General features: G+C 41.9%; 2 protein-coding genes across 2 annotated transcripts in view; one reads left to right on the top strand and one right to left on the bottom strand.

Annotated features, from left to right (window-relative positions):
• aldoab (aldolase a, fructose-bisphosphate, b) overlaps window positions 1-327 on the top strand; it is an 8823-nt gene extending 8496 nt beyond the window's left edge. Inside the window, 1 exon segment of the mRNA XM_048245498.1 lies at window positions 1-327. This exon segment is cut by the window's left edge and continues 140 nt beyond it. The gene's annotated coding sequence lies outside the window, so the exon portion shown is untranslated.
• A 3384-nt stretch (window positions 328-3711) lies between these two features.
• Window positions 3712-15764, bottom strand: zgc:123217 (uncharacterized protein LOC641414 homolog). The gene is made up of 6 exons (XM_048245866.1): window positions 15601-15764; window positions 9407-9430; window positions 7787-7949; window positions 6532-6800; window positions 5633-5781; window positions 3712-4664 (listed from the first exon to the last, which is right to left on the bottom strand). Exons 1-6 carry the CDS (start codon window positions 15656-15658, stop codon window positions 4326-4328), a joined length of 1002 nt encoding a protein of 333 aa, XP_048101823.1. The 5' UTR covers window positions 15659-15764; the 3' UTR covers window positions 3712-4325.
• Between the last annotated feature and the right edge of the window lie 7937 nt (window positions 15765-23701).

Raw genomic sequence — 23701 nt, 5'->3', positions numbered from 1 at the left:
AGACCACACACCAGAAGGTTCCAGATATGTGTGAAAATACCGTCTTCCCTTCTTGGTGGTCAAGTCACGGCCCTCTTGCCTTGGCATGAGAGCGAGAGAGACCCGTAGACCACCTGCCTGGTCTCGCGTCTCGTCTCCCTGAGGATCCGGATTACATCTGCCTCCATTCCCTGTCACGACGCTCCTGCGTTCCTGATCCTGTCAAAAATCCCTTCAACTGTTCCTTATTTTTCTTAACAATACATTTTTTGTTTTGTTTTCGTAGGAGAGTACCTCTGTGGTTTATTGTTCATAAATAGGCCGTGGAATAAAGTACCTTTCTTCCAATATGTGCTTCTGTGTCTTGTGTTCTGTAGGTGCAGAAGGTAAAATCATACCCACTTGATATACTTGATATACATTTATTTATTTTATTGTGACATTTTGTCACTGACGCATAGTTGGAAATACTCACCTCAGTGGTAAATGTGTAGCCTGGCGAGCCAGACCCACATTAAAATGTAGGGTCTGGGCACTCACCGTTCGCAGTGTTCAGTCCGAGGGGCGGGATAATCAGTTGTCTTTCAAATTCCCTCTGCACGCAATGGGACAGCGGCAGCTTATGAGTCCCATCGTTTCCCACCAGCGAGCTAGTTGGCTAGTTCAAACGTTTGCCAACATAATAAAAGCTTAACTCGTGTCACACTGTTCACCAGCAGCAACATCCATCTTATTTTTTTTCAAGTAGCAGGGAATTCAAAGTAGTAGCAGGGAAAGTAGCAGGGAAGTCAAACCGTTGCAACTCTGCCATCAATCATTATTTTAAGCCCACCACGATTTCATTGGCCTGATTGAGTTTCGATTTCTGGAGCTCACAAGCCAACGGAGAGTTGCTAGACTAGCCCTGGCTGCCACTAGGGGCGCGTCTAGACTTCTAGGCTAGTAAATGTGGTCAATGACCTCTGATGCTATGGCATGGGTTGGGCAAAAATTTATTTTCAAATAAAATATCAAATACCCTAATTTTAAGTATCAAAATAAACTGCAAAATACAGTAGCCAATGCCACATATCAAAATAAAATTTGTATTTTGAAAATACTAAAAAAATACTCTTCAAAGGGAGAATGACATCACAAACCTTACATATCTGTCTATTTAATCTATTCCTTCATCACTACACTGACTGTGTTGATAAAGTGGACAGTGTTTGAGAGCAACAGCTTCTCTCTCTCTCTACGAGACATGCCATTGATCTGCACACAGTCAACAGATCAACAATGCTGACCTGCCTACTGTATCAGAGATGTACTCAAGAAGTCACAACTGAACTTGTCAAGTGGTACAATTTAACCACCAATCTTACTGAGTGCCACAGGGTTTAAAGCAACCCAATGCAGTTCTATTACCCAATGCAGCTCTATTACCTTAAAATAACGGCTTCAAACCCATGGTACACTAACATATAATATGAAGAATGAAGTCTGGCATCGTCAGTACATGCCCAGAATGAAACTGCACTGTGTAAAGCTATTTAAAAGCTAAATCTGGACGTTCTTAGTTGTTTTTTTTTAACTAACTGGGAACTGTGTAAGCGCTAAATGGGGTTATGTTGATGCCAAGGGCGCAAATAGGGGTGATGCACAAGCATTGTTGCGGGGGAACCACATACTGGGCTCCATGTGTTCTGATGATTAAAGTTGATCAAAAAATCCAGTGGAAACTAGATGGCAGAAGTGTGTAGGCCAAACGGTCCACCATTTTGTTCTACTTCGCCACCTACAGATGTTTGACAGGTATGATATTTTGAAACGCCATGTTATTTCCCATAGACATTCGACGCCCGGAAGTTGGGTGGACATGGCTGTTTTGGAGGCGGGACTTATTCCGGAGAGGTTTATTAGACATTCGCTGGCATGACACGGAAAAGCGCATTTTGATATTCTCAGTTACCGCGACAAGCAGTCATTTATCCCCCTCAGTGCAGCCTGTTTGTACATACCTCACCATGTTTTTACGCGCACGTTGCAATAGCCTACAAATACGCCTGAAGTGGGCGCAAAAGCATTAGTACATCTGGCCCTCAGTGTGTGGGTTGCTCTGAATGGGGAAGTAGGCTGGTTGTCTAGGTATGAATGCAAACATCCCTATGTCTCCATCTCTCCCTCTCTTTAGTAATAACAACAGTTTGTCAACTTTGACCCCAACTTGGCTCCATTGCATCCTCACTGTTTCTACATAGTCTCCCTTCCTTCCTCTTCGTCTCTCTTCTCTTGCCTACTCTTCCATCTCCTCACTTGTCTCCATTCCTCTTGTATTCTTTCTCTTCTCCTGTCATCACTCCATTCCCCTTGTCTTCTTTCTTCTTCTTTCTCCTCTCCTGTCATCATTCCTCTTTTCTCCTTTCTTCTCTTTTCCCTCTCTTCTCTCCTCTTCCTTTTCCCTCTATTTTCTTCTCTTGCCTTCTATTCCATACTCCTCTCCTCTCTTCTCTCCTCTTCCTTTTCCCTCTCTTCTCTTCTCTTGCCTTCTATTCCATACTCCTCTCCTTCCTTCTCTCCTTTTCTCCTTTCTTCCCCTCTTCTCTTCACCTCCCCCTCTCTTCTCCTATTTCACCTCATTTCCATTTTGAGTGTTACATTCTATTATTATTCGGTGCAGCCACACAACCATGTAGAAATCCTTTTGGAGTTTCACTCACCCCAGGGACACAGAAGGTCAATCAATGTCCTCCTTGCACACACTTAGGGGCCGTGCACACGACGCAGTTTTTTGTGAAACCGGTGAGGTTTTGTTAACGGTTACGCCTTGCATGTACACGACGCCGGCAGTTTAGGAGACTGAAACCGATAGCTTTGAAACCGGCTTCCGGTGGGAACTTTTGAAACCCATGGCTAACTTTTCGCGTGTAGGCGCCTGTAGGTCTTGAAGCCGGCAACTTTATGACGAAACCATTTATTTATCATATTAAAATGTTTTTCTTTCCCCTGTCATGATTTATGTGCACAATGTAGCCTATCAGCCTTTAGTGGCTAAGTTAGAAGCACACGTTAGCTTAACTTATTAAACATTAGCTTACTGCATGTTAGTGTTTTCTCCAGTGGTGCTCAGACCTAATGCAATGCGTAGGCTAAGCATTTGAAATTTCACATAGCAGTCACATACCTTGAAAATTAACTTTATTAGTTTAATAGTTGAATTGAAAACTGAATTGTCTGTATTCTCCTTATTTCATGCGACTGCTTAACCAGAGCACTTATTAGACATTCTCTGGCTTAACAAACGGTTTTAACAATGTTTTCTTCTACGCGATTCACGCGAAATTATCGTGAAGCTTCTGCACAGCGGCGCCATCGACTGGTCTGGCATATGCACTACAGCACATTTAGCCGGTTACACCTCTGTGTGTACACGCAAGGTTTTTTCTTGCCGGAGTCGTTAAAGGTGTGAAAGCGGTAAGAGAAAATCCACCCGGCGGTGTCGTGTAAACGGCCTCTTAGTGATAAAGGGCCTCTAAACTGTTTTGGACAGGTGGTCTGTGTAGACTACAGACAGGAGAGGCAGAGGGCAGCACTAAAACAATGTCATTGCTTCTCCGTCTTGAAACGGCATGAGTTTTAGTGTGTGATAAAGACAGTTTTTCAACACTGGCTTGCTTCACAGAGTTATGTGCTTCTAAAAATGCTCGTCTCTGATGTGTCACATTTGGTCATCATTCAGTCCAGACACACAGCCATACAGGAATATTTTAATGATAATGATTTATCACAGAGCTACAAAACAGACTGAAATAATTGCAACAACCAGGCAGTGTCTCACACTGCCTCCACAGTCTCTTAGAACCCTTAGAACTACTAAGAACCCACTTAAATAGGGTCCGTCCACACCGTTTTGCTTTATTCAACATTGTGAGAAAGAGGGAGAGGAAGAGAGAGAGAGAAGAGAGAGAGAGAGAGAGAGAGAGAGAGAGAGAGATTGTCTGTGTGTGTGACCATGTGTGTGATTAAAATGACCCTTCATAGAACTTTCCACTTTTCGTGTGGAACCTTTCATCTGTATTATTCTCAGGATGCTGGGAGTCTATGTCAGTGAGTGATACAGAGCAGAAACAGAGAGGATCCTGGGACTTGGAGTCAGTGAGTGAGATAGCAGAAACAGACAGGATGCCAGGAGTTAAAGTCAGTGAGTGAGATAGCAGAAACAGACAGGATGCTGGGAGTTAAAGTCAGTGAGTGAGATAGCAGAAACAGACAGGATGCTGGGAGTTAAAGTCAGTGAGTGAGATAGCAGAAACAGACAGGATGCTGGGAGTTGGAGTCAGTGTCCGAAACGGAAGGCCTCACTGCCTTCAGCTGTCTAATGAGCCGCTCTCGATGAGCCAGAGTCCAGACATGAGAAGCAGCAGGACGGCCGCAGGGGCGCGGCGGAGAGCAGCGGAGGAGCTCCCTGGCAACGTGGACGTGCTGCTGCACACAAAACTGCTGTCGCCGTCCTTCCCTGACGACCTGAAGTTCACAAAGCCCACGCTCGTCCCCGCCACGGTATCCGTGATCCACTGCTGGAACATAGAGACACGGGCGAAGACTTCTGGGAACTGTGCGGTGGCACAGGGAACCCCGAAACTGGACAGGCCGGCTTGGATCCACTGAGACCCCTGTTTACACTGCAGGGGTCCCCCAGAATCTCCCTAAACACACACACACAAACACTGGCCTGTAGGTACTGTATGTGCGGTGGTGTGTGTGTGTGTGAATGTGAGGTGGTGTGTGTGTGCATGCATGTGTGGTGGTGTGTGTGTACCGCATACCCCTCAACATTTAGCTTTCCAAAAACGGGATATTTTTTTTCGGGGGGGTGTCAGTGTTTATACCGGATCAGTGTTTGCATATTTAATACGTTTCATACACGTGTTTCAACACTGCATTTCGGTCGTTGCTTTCACCTTACCATTACCTTACGTATCCACCAGCTGCCTTCCTGCAGCCTACTCCAAAACTCCAAAGCTGCTTGCTGTCAGATTTGGTTCCAAGGACACAAGTTCAGTGTATCAACACTCAATAACAGTTTATGTGATGTGTTAATCAATTAAATTCCCAACAATTTCACAACAGCTAGTTCTGGAGTAGGCCATTCAACTGGCCCGCTTGCTTCTGACGAGACTCAGGCGTTAGAGTCGGCACCCGCCCTTATTTGGGTTTTGGGTTGCCAGGTTTTAGCCTATGACAAAACGGTTGAAATTGAAACTAAGTGATCATGTATGTGTAGGGTGTATTTCATACACAATCTGGCAACCTGGGAGATGTCAGACTAATAGAAAAAATGAATGGATCAATGATTTTAAAATGAAGTTTGATGGCCATGCAACTTACGCGAGTTTTCCGGGGGAAATAACAAAACGGGAGGGTGCCGGGAGATGACCTTGAAATACGGGAGAACCCGGGAAAAATGGGAGTGTTGACAGGTATGGTGTACAGTATGTGCGTACGTGCATGTGTGGTGTTGGTGGCGGTGTGTGAGTGTACATGGTCGTGGTGGGGTGGTGTTGTGTGTGTGTGTGTGTGTGTGTGTGTGTGTGTGCATTTATGTGTGTGTGTGTGTGTGTGTGGGTGCGTGCGTGCGTGTCTGTAGTGCTGTGTGTGGTACGCATGTCCATACCTGACAAACTCCCCTGCCTGAGGAGCCGGCACAGATCATCTGCGATGTGATGATTCCATTTGATTCAGGTCCGTACTGGCAGGTGCACTGTCTGTTCCCCACCACCGGCACCTCCACCTCCTGCAACGTCTGAGGCGCAGGCAGGGACACTAGAGAGAGAGATGGAGAAAGATGGAACGAGAGAGAGAGAAAGAGATGAGAGAGAGATGGAGCGAGAGAGAGAGAAAGAGAGATGAGAGAACGAGATGGAGATAGAGAGAGAGAGGTAGAGAGATATGGAGCTAAATTTGCCTCAATAATATTTGTATATGCGCAGAGGGGATCCACAAATATTTCTTGATTTGCAAAAGCTTGTTGTAAAAGGCATAACTTGTTAGATTTAAGAACTAGGTTCGCTAGCTCTGTGTGTTATGTCTAGTCTTATCTAGTTCACCTACATGCCGATCGCGGGCAAGTCCAAAATACATGATATCCTATGGAGCTACATGGCTAAATTTATTGTTTTCACCTATTTAACTGAAACCCTCAGATTTTTTTTTAACCAATTGTATTGTCTTTGCCTCCCCTTTCGAATACAATATTCAAATTACTTGAAAAAAAATGATATCCCGAGAAAAGTGGATTTTGAGGGGTACAGCTCCATAGACCTCCATTCATTCTGGACTCGCCCGCGAGCGCCCCTAGATGCAGTACCACACCGGAAGCGTTCCGAAAGTGAAAGTTCTCCCCTTATTAGACATTCTCTGCTATTAGCTAACATAGTGCACTATATAGTGAATACGTAGCTATTCCTATCACTATTAGCTAACATAGTGCACTATACGTAGGTACTTGATGTTCAGCACTGTGAGCAGTCCTAGTCTTTACCAGAGCCCTTATTAGACATTCTCTATCTTTACCGTCCTTGCCGATGTTGCCCCATCCGGTGGCCCAGCAGGAGGTGGCGTTGTGGAAGGTGCTGCTGCTGTTGGCCAGGCAGATGGGGCGGATGTAGTTGGTGAAGGTGACGCTGGTGCTGAGTTGCATAAGAGCCACGTCGTTGTTGAAGAGCGTGTTGTTGTACTGCGGGTGAGTGACGATGCGAATAATGGAGAGGCTCTGCTCGTTGGGGTTGCTCCCGGACTGCACCTGCCGGCCCAGGTAAACCCTCCAGTTGGCTAGAGTAAGGCTGATGGAGGAGAGTATAAGTATATATACTCTTTTGATCCCGTGAGGGAAATTTGGTCTCTGCATTTATCCCAAACTGTGAAACACACTCAGCACACAATGAACACACAGTGAGGTGAAGCACACACAATGAGCTGCCTGCAACAACAGCGGCGCTCGGGGAGCAGTTAGGGGTTAGGTGCCTTGCTCAATGGCACTTCAGTTGTGCCTACTGGTCGGGGTTCGAACCGGCAACCCTGATGATGGGTTGATGGAGCCGATGGAGATGGAGCTGATGGAGAAGAGAGAGGCCCAGGTAAAGCCTCCAGTTGGCTTAAGTAAGGCTGATGGAGAAGAGAGAGAGAGAGAGTGGGGCCCAGGTAAAGCCTACAGTTGGCTAGAGTAAGGCTGATGGAGAAGGAGAGAGATAGAGTGGGGCCCATCCGAAATAAACACCAGATCAATCACAGCCAGCTCTAATCGTTAGATCAGGACTGCCTGCAACCGTCTAGTGGATACAGACAATTTACTATCATTTAGTCCAGTGGTTCTCCAACTTTTCACAATGAGTAGGCTACCACCTCAGGAAACAATTGGCTCTCCAAGTACCTCCATTATGACCAGCAGTAAAGTAGGCCTACATATTTTACATTGCACTGTTTTGCGTGTTTTTTCCCAAGAGAAACTTGTTTAAATTCAACTTAAGTGACCGTGTGTTTTTTAAATATATTTTTATACATAATTTGAAGTAATTATTTCGTCTTTATGGAAAAAAAAAACATCTTCTCACACTCCCACCACTGGCACAATAAAACCATGAAGCCTAGGCTACTGCATTTCAAAAATTATATTAGGCTCAGGAAAAAAAGGACAACCTGCATAAATGGTGCTTTACCAGGAGAGGGCGCTCTGGTACCACCAACAGCATCCAGAGCAGCCACTATAAGCCTGCTGGGGCTACTGGCTGATTAAGGAGCTGTTCCGTGAGCACACTGGCTGGACTCTTACCTGCGTATGCAGTGGGCTGCGGTCATGACCCACTGGCTATTGAGGAGGGTCCCGCCACAGATGTGTCTCCCATTCAGGTGAAGACTGGCCTGCCAGGGCCAGCTGCCCGCGAGGGTGTCCAAACCCCCCACGATGCGAGTGTTGAGCGGGGCTATTCCACACTCTGATGGAAACAACACATTAATTTATCAGCTGACAGACTGACACTCAACAAAATGAATGTATGAATTATGAATGACCAATTAATTACTGATGTATTGATGCATATTTTCATTCTTTCACATGATGAATCAGCATTGGTTTCACAGTTTTGGATTTTAGGTGATCATGATCCCATTCCTGCCCGATATAGGATTTTGAGTTGCTCAACAGTATGAGGTATTCTTAATCATGTTTTTCATTCCATGATGCACCTAATTTGACAGGTCTGGACCTAAGACATTTTAGCATCTGGACCTCTATGGAGAAATTCTTTTTAAATATGTGCAGAATTCATTTTGACATTGTTTTCCTGAAATATTCAAGGTCTTCCCTGGAAAAACGCATTGCCTGGATGAGAGTATATGTTGTTCAAAACCTGTATACATCATTCCGAATTGATTGTGCCTTGCCAGATGTGCAAGATGTTTTGATTGGCCTAACCAAAGGACATTTTTCCACGTTACCTCAGTCCATTTTAAACAAGCTCAGGCCCAGATAAGAGTATTTCTGTATCATGTCTAAATACAATTTTGACTGTTGCATGGTAAAGTTTACTCTAGCATTTCTGAATTGAGTATCAACATACTCATAGACAATAAGGTTTTCCTGAGCCCATACAATGATGTTCTTAGAAACAGGTCTGGTTTTAATGCAGTGCCATCTGAGGTCCAAAAGACCACGGCCATCCAATATTGTTTTTCAGTTCTATCCCTATTTGGATTCTCTACTTTTTTTGAAACGTGTTGCTGGTATCAAATTCAAAATGAACATATATTTTCGATGAAATAGTCAAATTTGTCATTTTCAGCATATGTTGTCTGTGTCCTTTTGGTAACTAAATATGAGTTTACGAGATTTACAGATTATTACATTCTGTTTTTATTCACATTTTACACAACGTCCCAACTGATTTGGGGTTGTGTGTACAGAGCCCAGGAGATGTCACTGAAAGAATTTTTTTGTATATCAAGAAAATGTGAGCTCTTTACAAAATGGTGTGCTCATTTTACTAAATTGTGCGCTCACTTTAATCAATTTTGTGCTCGTTTTACTAAATCATGCTCTCATTTAACTAGATTACAGGCTCGTTTTACTGAATTAACAATTTAACAGATTAACAATCTAGCAACATGTGTGTACAAAATTAGTATACAATTAAAACCAGTGCATATTCTCTCATATACAAAACATCTTGCAGTGACAATCTTGCAATCAATACTGTGTAGTTGCTGAAGAATTATTTAACACAGATGTATCACTATGTTTCTGTTGCCTTGTCCCTCTGCCAATGTACTTTTACAGTGAACACCCCAGTTCAACCTCTGGCCACTATGAGCCATAACATCCGAGCAAAGGTGTGCACTATCGATTGAAAATAGCAGACAGGTGGAGTATGGTCAGGAAAGATTTGCCCCTTACCGCTTGCCGTCTGAGCCTGGGTTTCTGCAAGGCAAAGGAAGCAGAAAGGTTATTGCATGTAACGTCAGATAGCAGATGATATTCATTTGTGTGTCTATGAGAGATGGACTTAGACTTTTTCCCTCTCTTCCACTTACATATAACTGTGTGCATCTACATTTACAATAGTTGTGGTACGTTTACATTAAAGTGACCAGATTTCTGAGACAAAATCCGGGGACATTTTCAGTTCAGAAGCGTAAATACCTCTAAAACATGTCATGTTTAAAACGGGGACACTGCCCTTACAATTCATAAAGCAGTTTATCTTAGCCTAGTTCTCCTAAATTGCAAGGGAAGTGATTAAGGGACTGTTCGTTATTTATAAAAGGGGCCACCGGAGGGATTTTGAGTGCTTCGGTCAAAAGTTGCATGACCCTCCCTTGCCTGCAAGACATTTTTCAATGACCCTCCAACATGGCACTCCCCTATTTTCCTCCGGTGGCCCCTTCAATAAATAACGAACAGTCCTTAACAAGTTTCTTGTCTGTTTTCTTCTCTGATCACAAAGTAGCTGAGATCAAGAACATTGGTAACTTTGAAAATCAGCTGTAATGAACAGGTATCAGCCAGAATTAAGGCCTCCTTACACCATATGATTTTCACAAGATTTGGGGAAGATTTTTAAAAGACTGTAGTCTTTTGAGTAAAGCATGCGTAGGGGGCATTTTCAAAAGACTACTGCCCCTGGCCATGGCGCGCATAGCTGGGGCACCTGCACCATATGCCGGCGACCTGGGTACGATTCCCGCCCCATGGTCCTTTCTGGATCCCCCCCCCCAACTCTCTCTCCTACTCACTTCCTGTCATTCTCCACTGTCCTGTCTCATTAAAGGCATAAAAAGGCCAACAAAAATATACTTAAAAAAATAAATAAAAAAAGACTACAGTCTTTTAAGAATCTTTCCCAAATCTTGTCAAAAGTTCTCAGAAAATATATGGTTTGGAGGGTCCCTTCATAGTATACAGGGCAAAACTCAGATTTTCCCATACCCAATGTAATATGCATAGGCAACCAAACAATTAGGGGGATGGGACATGTCTAAACGCATGTTTTAATCACATCTTCGGGTTATATACTTTCAGAAAATAGCTTATCAACTATACAGTACGTCAGTGTTTTCTTTCTTTCTTTCTTTCTTTTTATTCCATTTTCGGGTCTGTCAGTCACAGTGAAAACCATTTTCTGGGGTCAGCTCCAGCCGGGGACAGGTCACGGAAACCAGGGACGTCTGGTCACCCTAACGTACATGTTTCTTTCCAAAGCCACTTCAATTGCGGTACAGTCATGTACAATCATTTCCCATGAGCCTGCATGTGCGCCCTATGCGTTCTAAACCCCTGACCATGTGTTGTTAGCGCCTAGCTATTTCCACAAGATTAGCTTAACACCGGAAGCACAGTCACTATGATCAGTAAAGAGATATAAATCCCTAACCCAATAGTTATATATGCTGGCAGCACAACAAGGAACAGTATTCAGATCTCCTGTCAGTTGACCTGATTCCGTCTAAGACCAGGACCAAAACAATACAATTCATTGTGTGTGAGTCACTATGTGATATTCATCATAATTCCACAGGTAGGGTTTAACAATGTTGACAAAGAGCCAAGAACATTACACACAAATGCACGCACGCACCTTTGCCGTGTATGACAAGACAATGACATTGCTGCTGGGAAAAGATCAAAAATGTTGTGTTGCGTCACAGCCTGCATACTGTGTTTTGTTCATTCATTCTTTCTTTCTTTCTTTCTTTTTTCTTTCTCTTTATCTCTTTCTTTTGCTTCAAGTGTGAAGTGTGGTACACAGACCTCCTGATGGCACACCTGAGGTCTGTAAAGGGTCAGTCATCACACTTTATTCCTAGTAGGTAATGTATGCGCACAATAAAAGGAGGGTTAACTGAAGGTCTATCTTAAAGCGTCATCGTACTTATTCCGAGTAGGTTTATGTACAATCTAAGGTGAGCGACTGCGGCTGAACACAATAATTCTCACGAAAGAAGTCATTGTTGCATGTTAATTACTCTGCCCTTAAACACGAATTAAGCACAAATTATCTCCTTAGGCTACGATACTCCCTCTTACATCATTATTAGCATTAATGTTGTTGTTGTTGTTATTGTTGTTATATACTTATATATATATACATTTATGTCTTGATTTCTCATTTTCATTAATAGAATACAACCAGAAAAACAGGTAACACGTGTCGACTTTAAAGTCGAAATGCCGACATTAAACTCGAAATACAGTTTAAACATACAGTTTAAGCTATGTTTACTTCCCACAACTTCAATACGGTATGTGACAATCATGAATGGTAGGCCTAGGCTAGCCTATTCAAATAGGTGTTATTTCAGATAGATTGCTGCTATACGTCTTGGTCTGTTAACAACGTCATCATGAAGCACATATCTCGCGGTTATGGAAATACCATGCACTATGCCATTTATATAACTAGAACAATACATGTTTCCATTGATATAATGTTTCTATAGGACAAAATGTTATTTCACTTTTTACGTTTTTACATGGGTAAGGCCACCACACATCCAAATAAGTGCCCTTCATGACCCACAGGCCGTCAGTCTCTATATGTTAACATGGCAAAACTCATCTTTCTAAAACTGTTTTTCCATGTCTCACCTGCATAAAATATAGTATAAAAACCGATATGTCTGCATTTACTTAGAATACATGGGGTTGCCTGGTCGGGGTGACAGCTTCATTCGTCCCTCCATTGACATTCAGCAATAGCCGAGCTGTTTTGCATCCATTAAAAACAAGCATGCAATGTAAAAGTCTGGGATTGGGGAGAGCACTTACAGTTTTTTCTGAATGCTTAAACACATTTTTTGTAACTATGGCTTTTTTTGCAAAACTCTACACACAAATGGCAAAACCACTCACTGAGTTCGCAAAACTAAAAGCACAAACACTGCTTTGCACTCAGTTTGCAATTTTGTAACACACACTTTGCACAACTGTAGGCACAATGGCTATTATTTACACTATTTTGCCAACTCTCTGGCACACTTTCTCATGTGAAAACTGTTTTAGATAATTAGTTCACTTTGCAATCAGCCTAAGCACTATAAATAAGCCACAGGTAATGTACAATGGGTACAATGGAGTGAGCAGGAAGAGTGAGAAGAGAAAAAAACAGACAAAAAAAACAGTCTACATGTGGGGATATTGTCATGTCAGGCCTGGATACGTCATTCCAGAATACATTTTTCCCGGTGCCTTGGACTAGGACATTGCATGTGATGTAGACAGAATTTTGAGAGAGACGACCCGATGTAGACTGATTTGTTTTGTCTCAGTGAAATGCTATTTTGTGATTTGACTTGGAAAAACACACTTGTGTTTGTTTTGATGTGTGTAAATAAACACTAATACTTGAAGTTGGGATCCCTGTATGTTTACAGAACTATGACAAAAGTATGACCTCAAACTGACATAGTCTACCTTGTGCACAGAGAAAGCAAAAGCCAGATGTGTTTTTTATTCATACCATCAGTGTGTTGTTGGCACATTGTGTGCTTACTATTGTGATGGCTTGTGTTTACTGTTAGATACGAAAACACCATTTTTACGAAGGTGTGAAGAGTTAAGCAAGGTGTGTTAGCTTTTGCAAGAGAACTACAATGTTTTGCTGATTGGGTGAGAGGTTTTGCCATTTGTGTGTAGAGTTTTGCAAAAAAAGCCATAGTTACAAAAAATGTGCTTAAGCAATCAGAAAAAACTGTAACAGTCTATATAATCATTCTTACAGGAACAAATGTGACATTTCATCACCAGTGCTATTGTGTGTGTATTTATGCCATTATTTATTATTTGATATGATTTTGTAAGTATTGGTTGTTGCGACGACTTGTTGTGGGCTAAATTGCCCCACTAGGACATAATCCAATCCAATCCAATCAATGACATACTGTAAATTCCCCCAGAAATATAGAGTTGAAGCTTGACATTTCCCAGTTCTCGAAAACAATGTTTTGAGTCCATTAATGGCTGTATCATTTCAACCTTATTCTGCATTCATCAAGTAGACTGTAAGTTATAATGAATCAACTTTCATAGTTTAAATCTGATGACGCAACCTTGCAGATAGAAAAATAAAAAAAGGCAAATAAATTGAGAGATAAGATTTGTTTTGGTGTATGCAGATTTTGACAGCGGTGTGTGTGTGTGTGTGTGTGTGCGTGTGTGTGTGCGTGTGTGTGTGAAGCTGATTCACATATTGACCTTCAGTTTAAACACACACAAGTTTCCACACACACACACGCACACACACACACACACAAACACACACTGAGCAGTATAGGAAGAAAAAAACACCTAGATCAATCAAACTCCCTCAGCCCATAGACTAACACCCTTTCAGTACCCTGTAACCATGACAGTTGTTGCCAGGAGAAAGAGACACAGTCACTCTGTACTCTGAAGCTATGTCAGTTTCACTCTGTGTGCCCAGCTCAGTTCTCAGTGAGTCTTTCTCTCTCTCTCTCTCCCTCTCTCTCTCTCTCTCTCTCTCTCTCTCTCAACATGTTAGGTTATACCCAAATTTAATACTAGCATGTCTTCTTGCATACAATATTTGTGTGTGTGTATTTTCAGACCAGTTTTGTCACCATCTTGACTAGAGTTCCTTATAGAAGAGCTATCTTGTCAACAAGACAACTAGTCTATCCATGCATGTCTTTAAGCCTTTACTGGTAGCCTTTAACTTTAAGGACAACAACACCTAAGGACTCACAATCCTTCATTCTTTATAAGGTTCCTTCCTCATTAGCTTCCTCATTACCTGTCAATGCAGTAGCCAACAAGGCTTTCACTAGAATATTGCAGAAGTTACTCTCAGTGGACAATGATTACAGTGTTTTTCAACTGCTTACACACTAAATCTTTGCTTGTCACACAATTTTCTAAACATGTATTTCAAACACCATAACCCCACACCAAATCTGCAAAACCATACTGTAATTATCAGTGTTAGATGCCTTTTGGTGTTTTAAGCCCCAAACGTCATCTTCCACGCAGCGCTGCATGGAAGGCACTAGGGTTAGGCAAGGGTAAACCAAACACACGCAAAACACCACACACTATTCTCTACTTAACACACAATTCTCTACTTAACACACACAAATATAACAGAAGGTAACTTGAATTTGTTTTTCAAACACAACTTGAAAATGGCACACTTATTCACCACTTATTCACTCTCAGTCCTAATGTACAAACACTCATTACTTTACTGAACACCATCCGATCATTGCCTAATAGGCCTGTGAATAGATATACTCTCTATATAGGTATAGACCCTTTCAATTTGTTCCTAGGTTTTCCCGTTGAAATGTTCAGAACCAATGCAGATACTTTGAAATGAAAATGAATTGGACTTTAGCGTAATGTTCTACAAAAAGTCGACTTTACATAAACCCTGTCTTTTGTCCCCATATTCCATAGCTCAGTGTTGTTTACTGTTCCTCCGGAAATGCCTTAAGAACACACATGTTTGTTTCTGCAGTTGAAAGGGTCTATAGGGCTATGAATACATACATGCCCAACTGCCCCCTCCCCACACACACACACACACACAGTAATATATTTTCTTTATAATTTGATAGTAGTCAGTAATTTCATTCTTTGGAAATACAGTCATTTCTGTCAGCTTTTTCAAAACTGCATGTACATCTGGTGGTCATTGTGTTTTGCTTCCTTTTTCTTGTTGGCTGTAAAATACTGTATTCACAACAGTACATTATTTGGAAAATAATGTCGGTAATTTCCTGACAGCATATACACATACAAGGTTTACAAAACATAAGGATATGGCAATGAGATGTGTGCATGTGTTTTGTCTCACCGTGGAGCCATGTGTTTTGTCTGTGTGTGTGTGTTGTGTGTGTGTGTGTGTGTATGAGAGAGAGAGATTCTCATGTGTGAAAAGTGCAGTTTGCCTAGTGTCTGGTCTGCAGTGAAGTGGATGTGTGTGCACATGTGTCCATGCTTGTTCCCCTGAACATCAGCGATGTATTCAGCCGTACATCTGAGTAAACACACACACACACACACACACACACGAACGAACACACACACACCAGTACCTTGAATCAAATCATCAGCCGGAGGTTTTGGCTTACCTGTCACATACACAGCTGCAGTAATCACAAGCAGAACGCAGCTCCTCAGCGGTGCCATGGTGAGAGTGCAAGGAATCAGCACGCTCACGGCAACAGATAGACGCCGGTCTCTAACATCGAGCTTGTGTTTGTGTGTGTGCACGTGGTCTATCCTGTCGCGTGTGTGTCTGGTCTGACTAAAGTGAAGAGAGGAATATAGGTGTGTGTCTGTGTTCGTGTCTGTGTGCTTAGATTGCTTGGATAATCCAGTCTTTCCTGTTTTGATGATTTGTCTTTCATCATAGCTACTGTAGAACTAAGATTTAAATAGCACATCTTTGTCTGGACAAGAGGGACCATGAAGGTGATTCAAAAAAATAATTAGCAGTTGAAAACGTGTCCGTGGCACATGCATTCTCAATTTAGTTTTGTGTTACCGGTATGTATCAGTGTCTGCTGGTGTGTGTGTGACGACGTATACCTAGTCTGAAAAACAAACAAACAAACAAACAAACACACAAACAAACAAACAAAAAACATATTTTGCCTTTTGCTGTGATAGTCTAGGATTAATGTGGAATATGGGCTATGACTCCTAAGCAATGATTAATGTGAACATGGGCTATGACTCCTAAGCAATGATTAATGTGAACATGGGCTATTAACTCATTGAGTGCCAAAAACGTAATATTACGTTTTTCCTTCCCATGCATTGAGCATTTTTTTTAATTACGAAACTAGACACTCTAACACACCTTATATGTGATTTTGGGAACTCTGTGATGAATGGAAATGAAATATATGACGATCGAAAACTCATGAAAACGCAAGATCTGGACATTTTATCTGGACATTTTATCTTAACTCAGCTTTTGATGGTTGCCGCTTTGTTTCGAATCAGTCACTGATTAGCCTATCAGTGACATGCACGCCAGGTCAAAATCAGGTCATTTATTTTCGTGGGTTTATCACTAGGTGGCAGGTCTCGTTAGATCTCTTCCCAGAAACTTTGCAGGCAACACTTCTCAGGTCATAAAAGACGCAATATCTCCATTTTTTAGAAAAAAAACAGGGATTTTGAAGAAAACTAGCCACTCTTTAGCTTGGGATTTCTCAGGAACAGAGGCGTGTAGAAATAAAAAGAAACCCACTAGAGCTTAAAGTCTCACCTTTCAAACGAGCCATTGTATGTGTTCATAGCTATAACACAGTACAGCTGTGGCTGTACAAAAATCATCAACAATGGTCTAGATTGCTGGCACTCTAAGACAAAGCTTCCGAAAACAGCTTGGCATTCAATGAGTTAAGCAATGATTAATGTGGAACATGGGCTATGACTCCTAAGCAAAGATTAATGTGGAACATGGGCTATGACTCCTAAGCAAAGATTAATGTGGAACATGGGCTATGACTCCTAAGCAAAGATTAATGTGGAACATGGGCTATGACTCCTAAGCAAAGATTAATGTGGAACATGGGAACCTAAGCAAAGATTAACGTGGAACATGGGCTATGACTCCTAAGCAAAGATTAACGTGGAACATGGACTATGACTCCTAAGCAAAGATTAATGTGGAACATGGGCTATGACTCCTAAGCAAAGATTAATGTGGAACATGGGCTATGACTCCTAAGCAAAGATTAACGTGGAACATGGGCTCTGACTCCTAAGGCTATGACTCCTAAGATATGATTAATGTGGAACATGGGCTATGACTCCTAAGCAAAGAAAGGGAATTGCATCTCTGGTTGTGCTTCTACAAACATGTTGGCACCAAACTTCATTACTGTCAGAAACCACTAGGGCCGGAGTGGGGCCACTTTTCAGCCCGGGAGTTTCATGCCCAAGACCGGCCCACTTTTTTAGTGGTGGTGGAAATTGGATAAATCAACAGTTCAGCTCTTACTATCCTGTAGTTTTTAGTAATATTCCATTATTCCACAAGGATAGGTTGATAAGTTAACAAAAACAGGAAGAAAGAAATAAAGCATTTGAAATGTATCCCACAATTCCACATAGAGGCATACTGAACTATTGTTTGCATGTTTTTCTGCATGGGTAGCTATCATATTGTTGTTTGGTGATTTACTCCTTTACTAGCCTACACCCACTTCTGAGCAAACCAGGCATCTAGCTGTCATATACTGTTCTTTCTTACAGTAAATAACGGTTATTTCTTACATTAAATAACAACATTTCATATTAATTCATATGGTTTACTCTATTGTCCTCTCTAGCCCAGATAGCAAAATCAGATTGTCAGATAGCGGACCGCTGGTGGAATGCCGCCGGTGGTGTGCCACTTGTGGTCCGCCATTGGACCACCATTTCTTTAAATTTAACTTGTCATGAATATTAAGAAAAGTTAATAAAAATGATATATGAAGTATAACTGAACAAATGAAAACGATTTTAGAACAATAGTGGCAACATATTGGGCAATTTGTATGCAACCCGCCAGAGAACCAATGAGCAAAATGCCAGCGGACCGCGAGCTATGCCCCCAATGGACCGACAGTGGTCCGCCAGCCTCTTTGCTATCTGGGAGGCTACTTATCCCTCTAATCATGTAGGCCTAGCTAATTTTGGGCTCATCATTTTCAGCGGGGACTGCTCAGAGGCTACTTTTGTTTTTAGGCCTACTGCATACACAGATCAAGCTTGAGTTGTGTTATCAATATTTGCATAATATTTGCAAAGTCTATGAATCGCCATATTGGACGATACAAAAAGGCCAATATTTTAATTAATTTAATATGTTGCTTGCGAATAGGTTGACAACGCTACAACGTCCAATATTAGCCCAATAATTATGCCGCTAATAATGATGGCTATATCTCTTTACCAGTTGCCACTTATGTCCTCTTCAAAATAAAAAAATTCTGGGAGCTTGGCCAGGGCCGGAGTGGGGCCACTTTTCAGTTTCAGGGCCAAGACCGGCCCACTTTTTTAGTGGTGGTAGAAAATTGGATAAATAAGGCAACATTTCAGCTCTTATCCTGTAGTTTTTATTATAGGTTACCAATATTCCACTATTCCACAAGGATAGGTTGATAAGTTAACAAAAACAGGAAGGAAGAAATAAAGCATTTGAAATGTCTCCCACAATTCCACTAAGAGGCATATTGAACTACTGTATTGTTTACATGTTTTTTTTTCTGCATGGGTCAGCTATCATGTTGTTGTTTGGTGATTTGCTCCTTTACTACACCCACTTCTGAGCAAACAGTATACGTTGATCATGTAGCCTCATGTATTGGAAGTTTGGCACATTTGGCAGCATTTTCTTCCAATACTTTTCGTCTTTTTTCCTGGCCTTTTCAGTCCCTCTTGGCGTCTTTCTACCATCCATCCTCCCTGACGCTTATCACTACGGTAGGGCCGGCCCGGCTGGTAGGCTATCTGAGAAAACTTTTTAGGAAAGACGGGCTATGTGGACCCAACCAACTCTTCTTGGGAGGGAAGAACAACCCATGCAGAGGCTGCGGTGTTAGGCATAGAATGCGGAACGTGTGTAGCCTACTTTAAGAGAAGATAAATTAACGTGGCAAATGTCAATAGTTTCCCCTCGACCGGCCCAAAAGTGAAGCGGCCCACCAGGAATTCTCCTGATTCTTCCGATTACCCACTCCGGGCCTGGAAACCACATATAAGATAAATGTTCTTTCCACTGTCAACGTGACTGAAGTAACCTATGGTGATGTCCGTGTTCAGAAGCCTATATGTTTTAATTGAGTCAAGCAGTGAAATGTGGTAGGCTTATAATGCTGGATAATGTTGATGTGAGTCTGCTAACGGCTAACTCAGACAGCATTAGGTGTCTGCAACTTCCACCGAATACAGCTACCTATCGCGACCGTAACATTTGTTGCAAGCCAGACATTTTGATTGTTGGTGACTCGATTGTTAGACACTTAATTCTACCAGGTGCAATCACATACTCTCTCCCTGGTGGTAAGGTTATTGACATTTCAAACCTCATTCCCTCTCTCCTTGACTGGCATCCTAGGGCCCGTCCCAATACCTCCCCTACCCCTAGATTTTTGCCCTAACCCTCGTTTTTGTGCGTGCACGTGTAGGGCTAGGGTGTCCCATTACTTTAGGGAGCAAGTGGAAGTGCTATTTTCCCCTTAAAATCAACCCTCAAAATATACCAATGCAGGCTTAAAAACGAAGTGGGAGATGAAATTACCCAGGATACCGTGCGAGCTCAGTGAGTAGGTCAATGTTTTCATATATTTTCGCAAATAAGCATATTAAAATTTCGAAATATGTTGGAATATGTTAGTTTGATGCACATCTGATGGACTGTTGAGTTTTGAACACTAATGTTAGAAAATATCTCACGAAGCTATCTGACGATACCCTGGAAATCCAGAGTTCTCGCGAGAGCACAATTTGAATTGTGCCCGCAAGATACTCTGGCCACGAGCAATGATCCAAATTTCTTCTATCTCTCGAGCGAGAGGGACCAATCAAATCGGTGTAGGCGGGACAAAGGCGAGCTACACTGATGACTGACACTGATGAATTGTTGTGATTGGTCGTAGCGTTATCCAACTGCGTGCAGTGAGAGTTTCAAATGCATGCTTGGTGCCGCCCCTTGAATTGGGCCATTTTCATTACTCGTGGCCAGACCCTTGATCTGAAAGATTCCAGGGTCTGGTTTACCAGGCTAATCTGATGATGTTCAGGATATCTGCTGATTGCTTTGAGAGAGTCTGCCCATCAAATAATGTTATAAATCAATCTGGGTAGTTTCGTCAATATTTAGGATGTGTGTTCTGACGTTCACATGAACACGAATGTCTTTGTTGATTAACCAGACGTAGATAAACCAGCACAGCCCACACAACGACCGCTGGAACGGGCATGTTCCTGAATAAAAAATAGTAGCAGGCTACTACCGGTAGACACGCCAAGGCGTGCAGGACGTAGGTGAGCACGTTCGCTACGCTAATTTGCATATAGAGGTGTCCTAATTCATAGGGAAAGATCTTCACCCCCACATTCCTTGTCGAGGGGGCTTTAATGTTGAGGGCAATCAAAACCAAGTGGAAGTTTTAAGGGGGGAGAAATGGGACGGGCCCCTACTGTCAACATTGTCATCGTTCATGTGGGAACGAATGACGTCATGGCCAGAAGTTCGATCAAACTTCAGGAAGAGCTTGAAACTCTATGTCTCACCATAGAATGCTTGGGTAAGCGCTGTATTGTGTCTAGCCCGATTCCATTCAATTCCAGAGAATCTGAACGCTTCAGTAGGCTGTATAGTCTCCATAACTAGCTCAATAATTTCTGCTCTGCGGCTGGACATGACTTCATACCAAATTTTGATATATTTTGGACAAACTCTAGTCTCTATAGGCCTGATGGTGTGCACCCCAATAAAAAGGGGTGCACACCATCAGGCCAGCAGTTAACTATTCATTTTATTCAGTTTATTGCTTTTAGCAGACTTTGACAAACATCTCAACAGCATGACCCTATGCAGTCTGTTAATATACCCAGGTCTAAAAATTTGGGTCCTGCTGATCCTTGCCCTCCCTCTCATGTCATAGACATCGAGAACCCTATCAACCCCCAACCCTGTCTTAGTGACCTAGAAAATTCTAGTTCTTCTCCCTGCCTACAGATGGCACTCTTTAATGTTAGATCGCTCTCTAAGAAGACATTTATTGTAAATGACATTACCACAACCCACAAGCTGAACTGTATCTTTCTCACTGAAACATGGCTGGATGCCTCAGGCAATTATGAACTTCTTGAAGCATCACCGTCTGACTTTTCCTTCTCACATTGCTTTCGCTCCAATCAGAAAGGTGGCGGCATGGCAGCTCTTTTTTCTCATGTGTTACCCTGTAAGGATGTTTCTTTTGGTACTTACTCCACCTTTGAATACCTAGCTATTGCAATGAAGCCACCAAACTCCTGTCTAATGGTCACAATTTACCACCCTCCGCAGAACAGAGTAAGTTTCATCTCTGAGTTTGGTGAGTTTTTGTCTACTATTGTGACAAACTACGATTGTATTCTCATTTGTGGTGATTTTAATATTCACATTGATAACACAGAAGACTGTTATGCAATGCAATTCACTGATCAACTGTCAGTGTTTGAGCTTACACAACACATTTCTGTACCTACTCACAATCATGGTCACACTTCAGACCTTGTTATTTCAAAAGGCCTAGACATCTCCATAACTGGTACTTTAGATGTTGGGATCTCTGATCATCTTTGTATTTTCTTCAGTGTTGCCTGGCCAACTAAACTTACATCTGGCCAAAAAATGTTGTTTCTTAGACGCAACATTGGGGAAGACACTCCGAAGGATTTTATCACCGCTTATATTAATGCTGCTGGGTCACAGTATGAGCTGAATCAGGTCTCTGTTGCAAACCCAAATTTGAATTTCTCTGATTTTATTTGTGATAGTATAGGCCCATCCTCAGACTGTGATGAATTAGTCAAGTATTTTAATGCTTCTGTTACACAAATTATGGATAACATCGCACCAATGCAACTTAACTCTGTCTTAAGAAAACAAAAGCCACCCTGGAGGACTTCTAAGAGAATAAGCACCTTTAAAAGAACCTGCCGCAAATATGAACGCAAATGGCGCAAGACTAAATCACAGGTTGACCTCATGAACTATAAGAGTTAATTGCTTATGTACAAGTGTGAAATAAAAAAAAGCTTGACGACAGTATTTCTCCCAGATTATATCAGATAGTTCTAATAATTCTAAAGTCCTGTTCAATACCAATGACAGACTAATAAATCCTCCTCGTTTGATACCCTATGAGCTCCACACTGAAGAGAAGTGCAATCAGTTTGCTACGTTTTTCAGTGAAAAAATTTCAACTATCAGGAGCAGTATCTCTTCATCTTTCACTGATGGTTTCAATCCTCAACCTCCTAGTAAGGCTACTCTCCACAACTTCACTCCAAGCCATCTGAGTGAGCTGGAAGAAGTAGTCCAAAAGTTAGGTTCAGCTACTTGCTCCCTCGACCCTGTACCTACTAAGCTATTCAAACAAGTTTTCAGCTGCTTGGCTGCTGAATACTTCAAATTGTCAATACCTCCCTACTATCTGGAACATTCCCTGGTTGCCTTAAACATGCCATTATTACGCCTCTACTAAAAAAACCTAGCCTTGACCCCCTGGCTTGTGAGAGTTACATGCCTCACAAAAATGTCGATTCTTGTTCTCCTTGATCTAAGTGCTGCATTTGATACAGTCGATCATTCTATACTTCTGCAACGTCTTCAGCACTCAGTTGGTCTTCAAGGTACAGCTCTTGATTGGATCTCATCCTATGTAAATGGGAGATCTTTTTCTGTTTCTATTAATAACCTCTCTTCTGATGTAATGCCCATTTTATATGGGGTACCTCAGGGGTCAATTCTTGGTCCTTTGCTTTTTAACTTGTATATGTTACCTCTTGGTTCTATCATACGGCAACACAACATCTCTTACCACTCATACGCTGATGATACCCAACTTTACATTTCTATCTCCTCTAAAGACCTCTGTCCACTAAATGACCTCACTTGCTGCATCTCCAACATTAAAAAGTGGATGGCCCAACATTTTTTAATGTCAAATGATGCGAAGATTCTGGTTGTAGGCCCTAAGGCCATGAGACACCGCTTTCACCCAATTCTAACCTCCCACTTGGTAAAACCGTGAAAAATTTAGGAGTGACTCTAGATGCAGATCTTAACTTTCAAAAACATATATCTAACATTACCAAAACAGCTTTCTACCACCTTAGAAATATTTCTAAAGTCTGTGGCCTCCTGTCCTTACAGGATTGTGAAAAATTAATACGCTTTTATCTCCAGTCGTTTAGATTACTGTAACGCACTCTATGCTGGTCTAACAAAACAGATGCTAAGCAAACTTCAACTTATTCAAAATGCAGCTGCTAGAATACTCACTAGAACACATAAATTTAATCATATCACCCCGATTCTTAAATCACTTCACTGGCTCCCAGTCAAACAAAGAATTGATTTCAAAATACTTCTTCTTGTTTTTAAGTCAGTAAGTGGCCTTGCCCCACCCTATATTTCTGATATGATATCTTTTTATGATCCTACCCGTCACTTAA

The sequence above is a fragment of the Alosa alosa genome, chromosome 6 (genome assembly GCF_017589495.1).
Source record: "Alosa alosa isolate M-15738 ecotype Scorff River chromosome 6, AALO_Geno_1.1, whole genome shotgun sequence".
NCBI lineage: Eukaryota > Metazoa > Chordata > Actinopteri > Clupeiformes > Clupeidae > Alosa > Alosa alosa.
The sequence above is the reverse complement of the archived record's forward strand: the minus strand, read 5'-3'. Positions and strand labels throughout refer to the sequence as shown.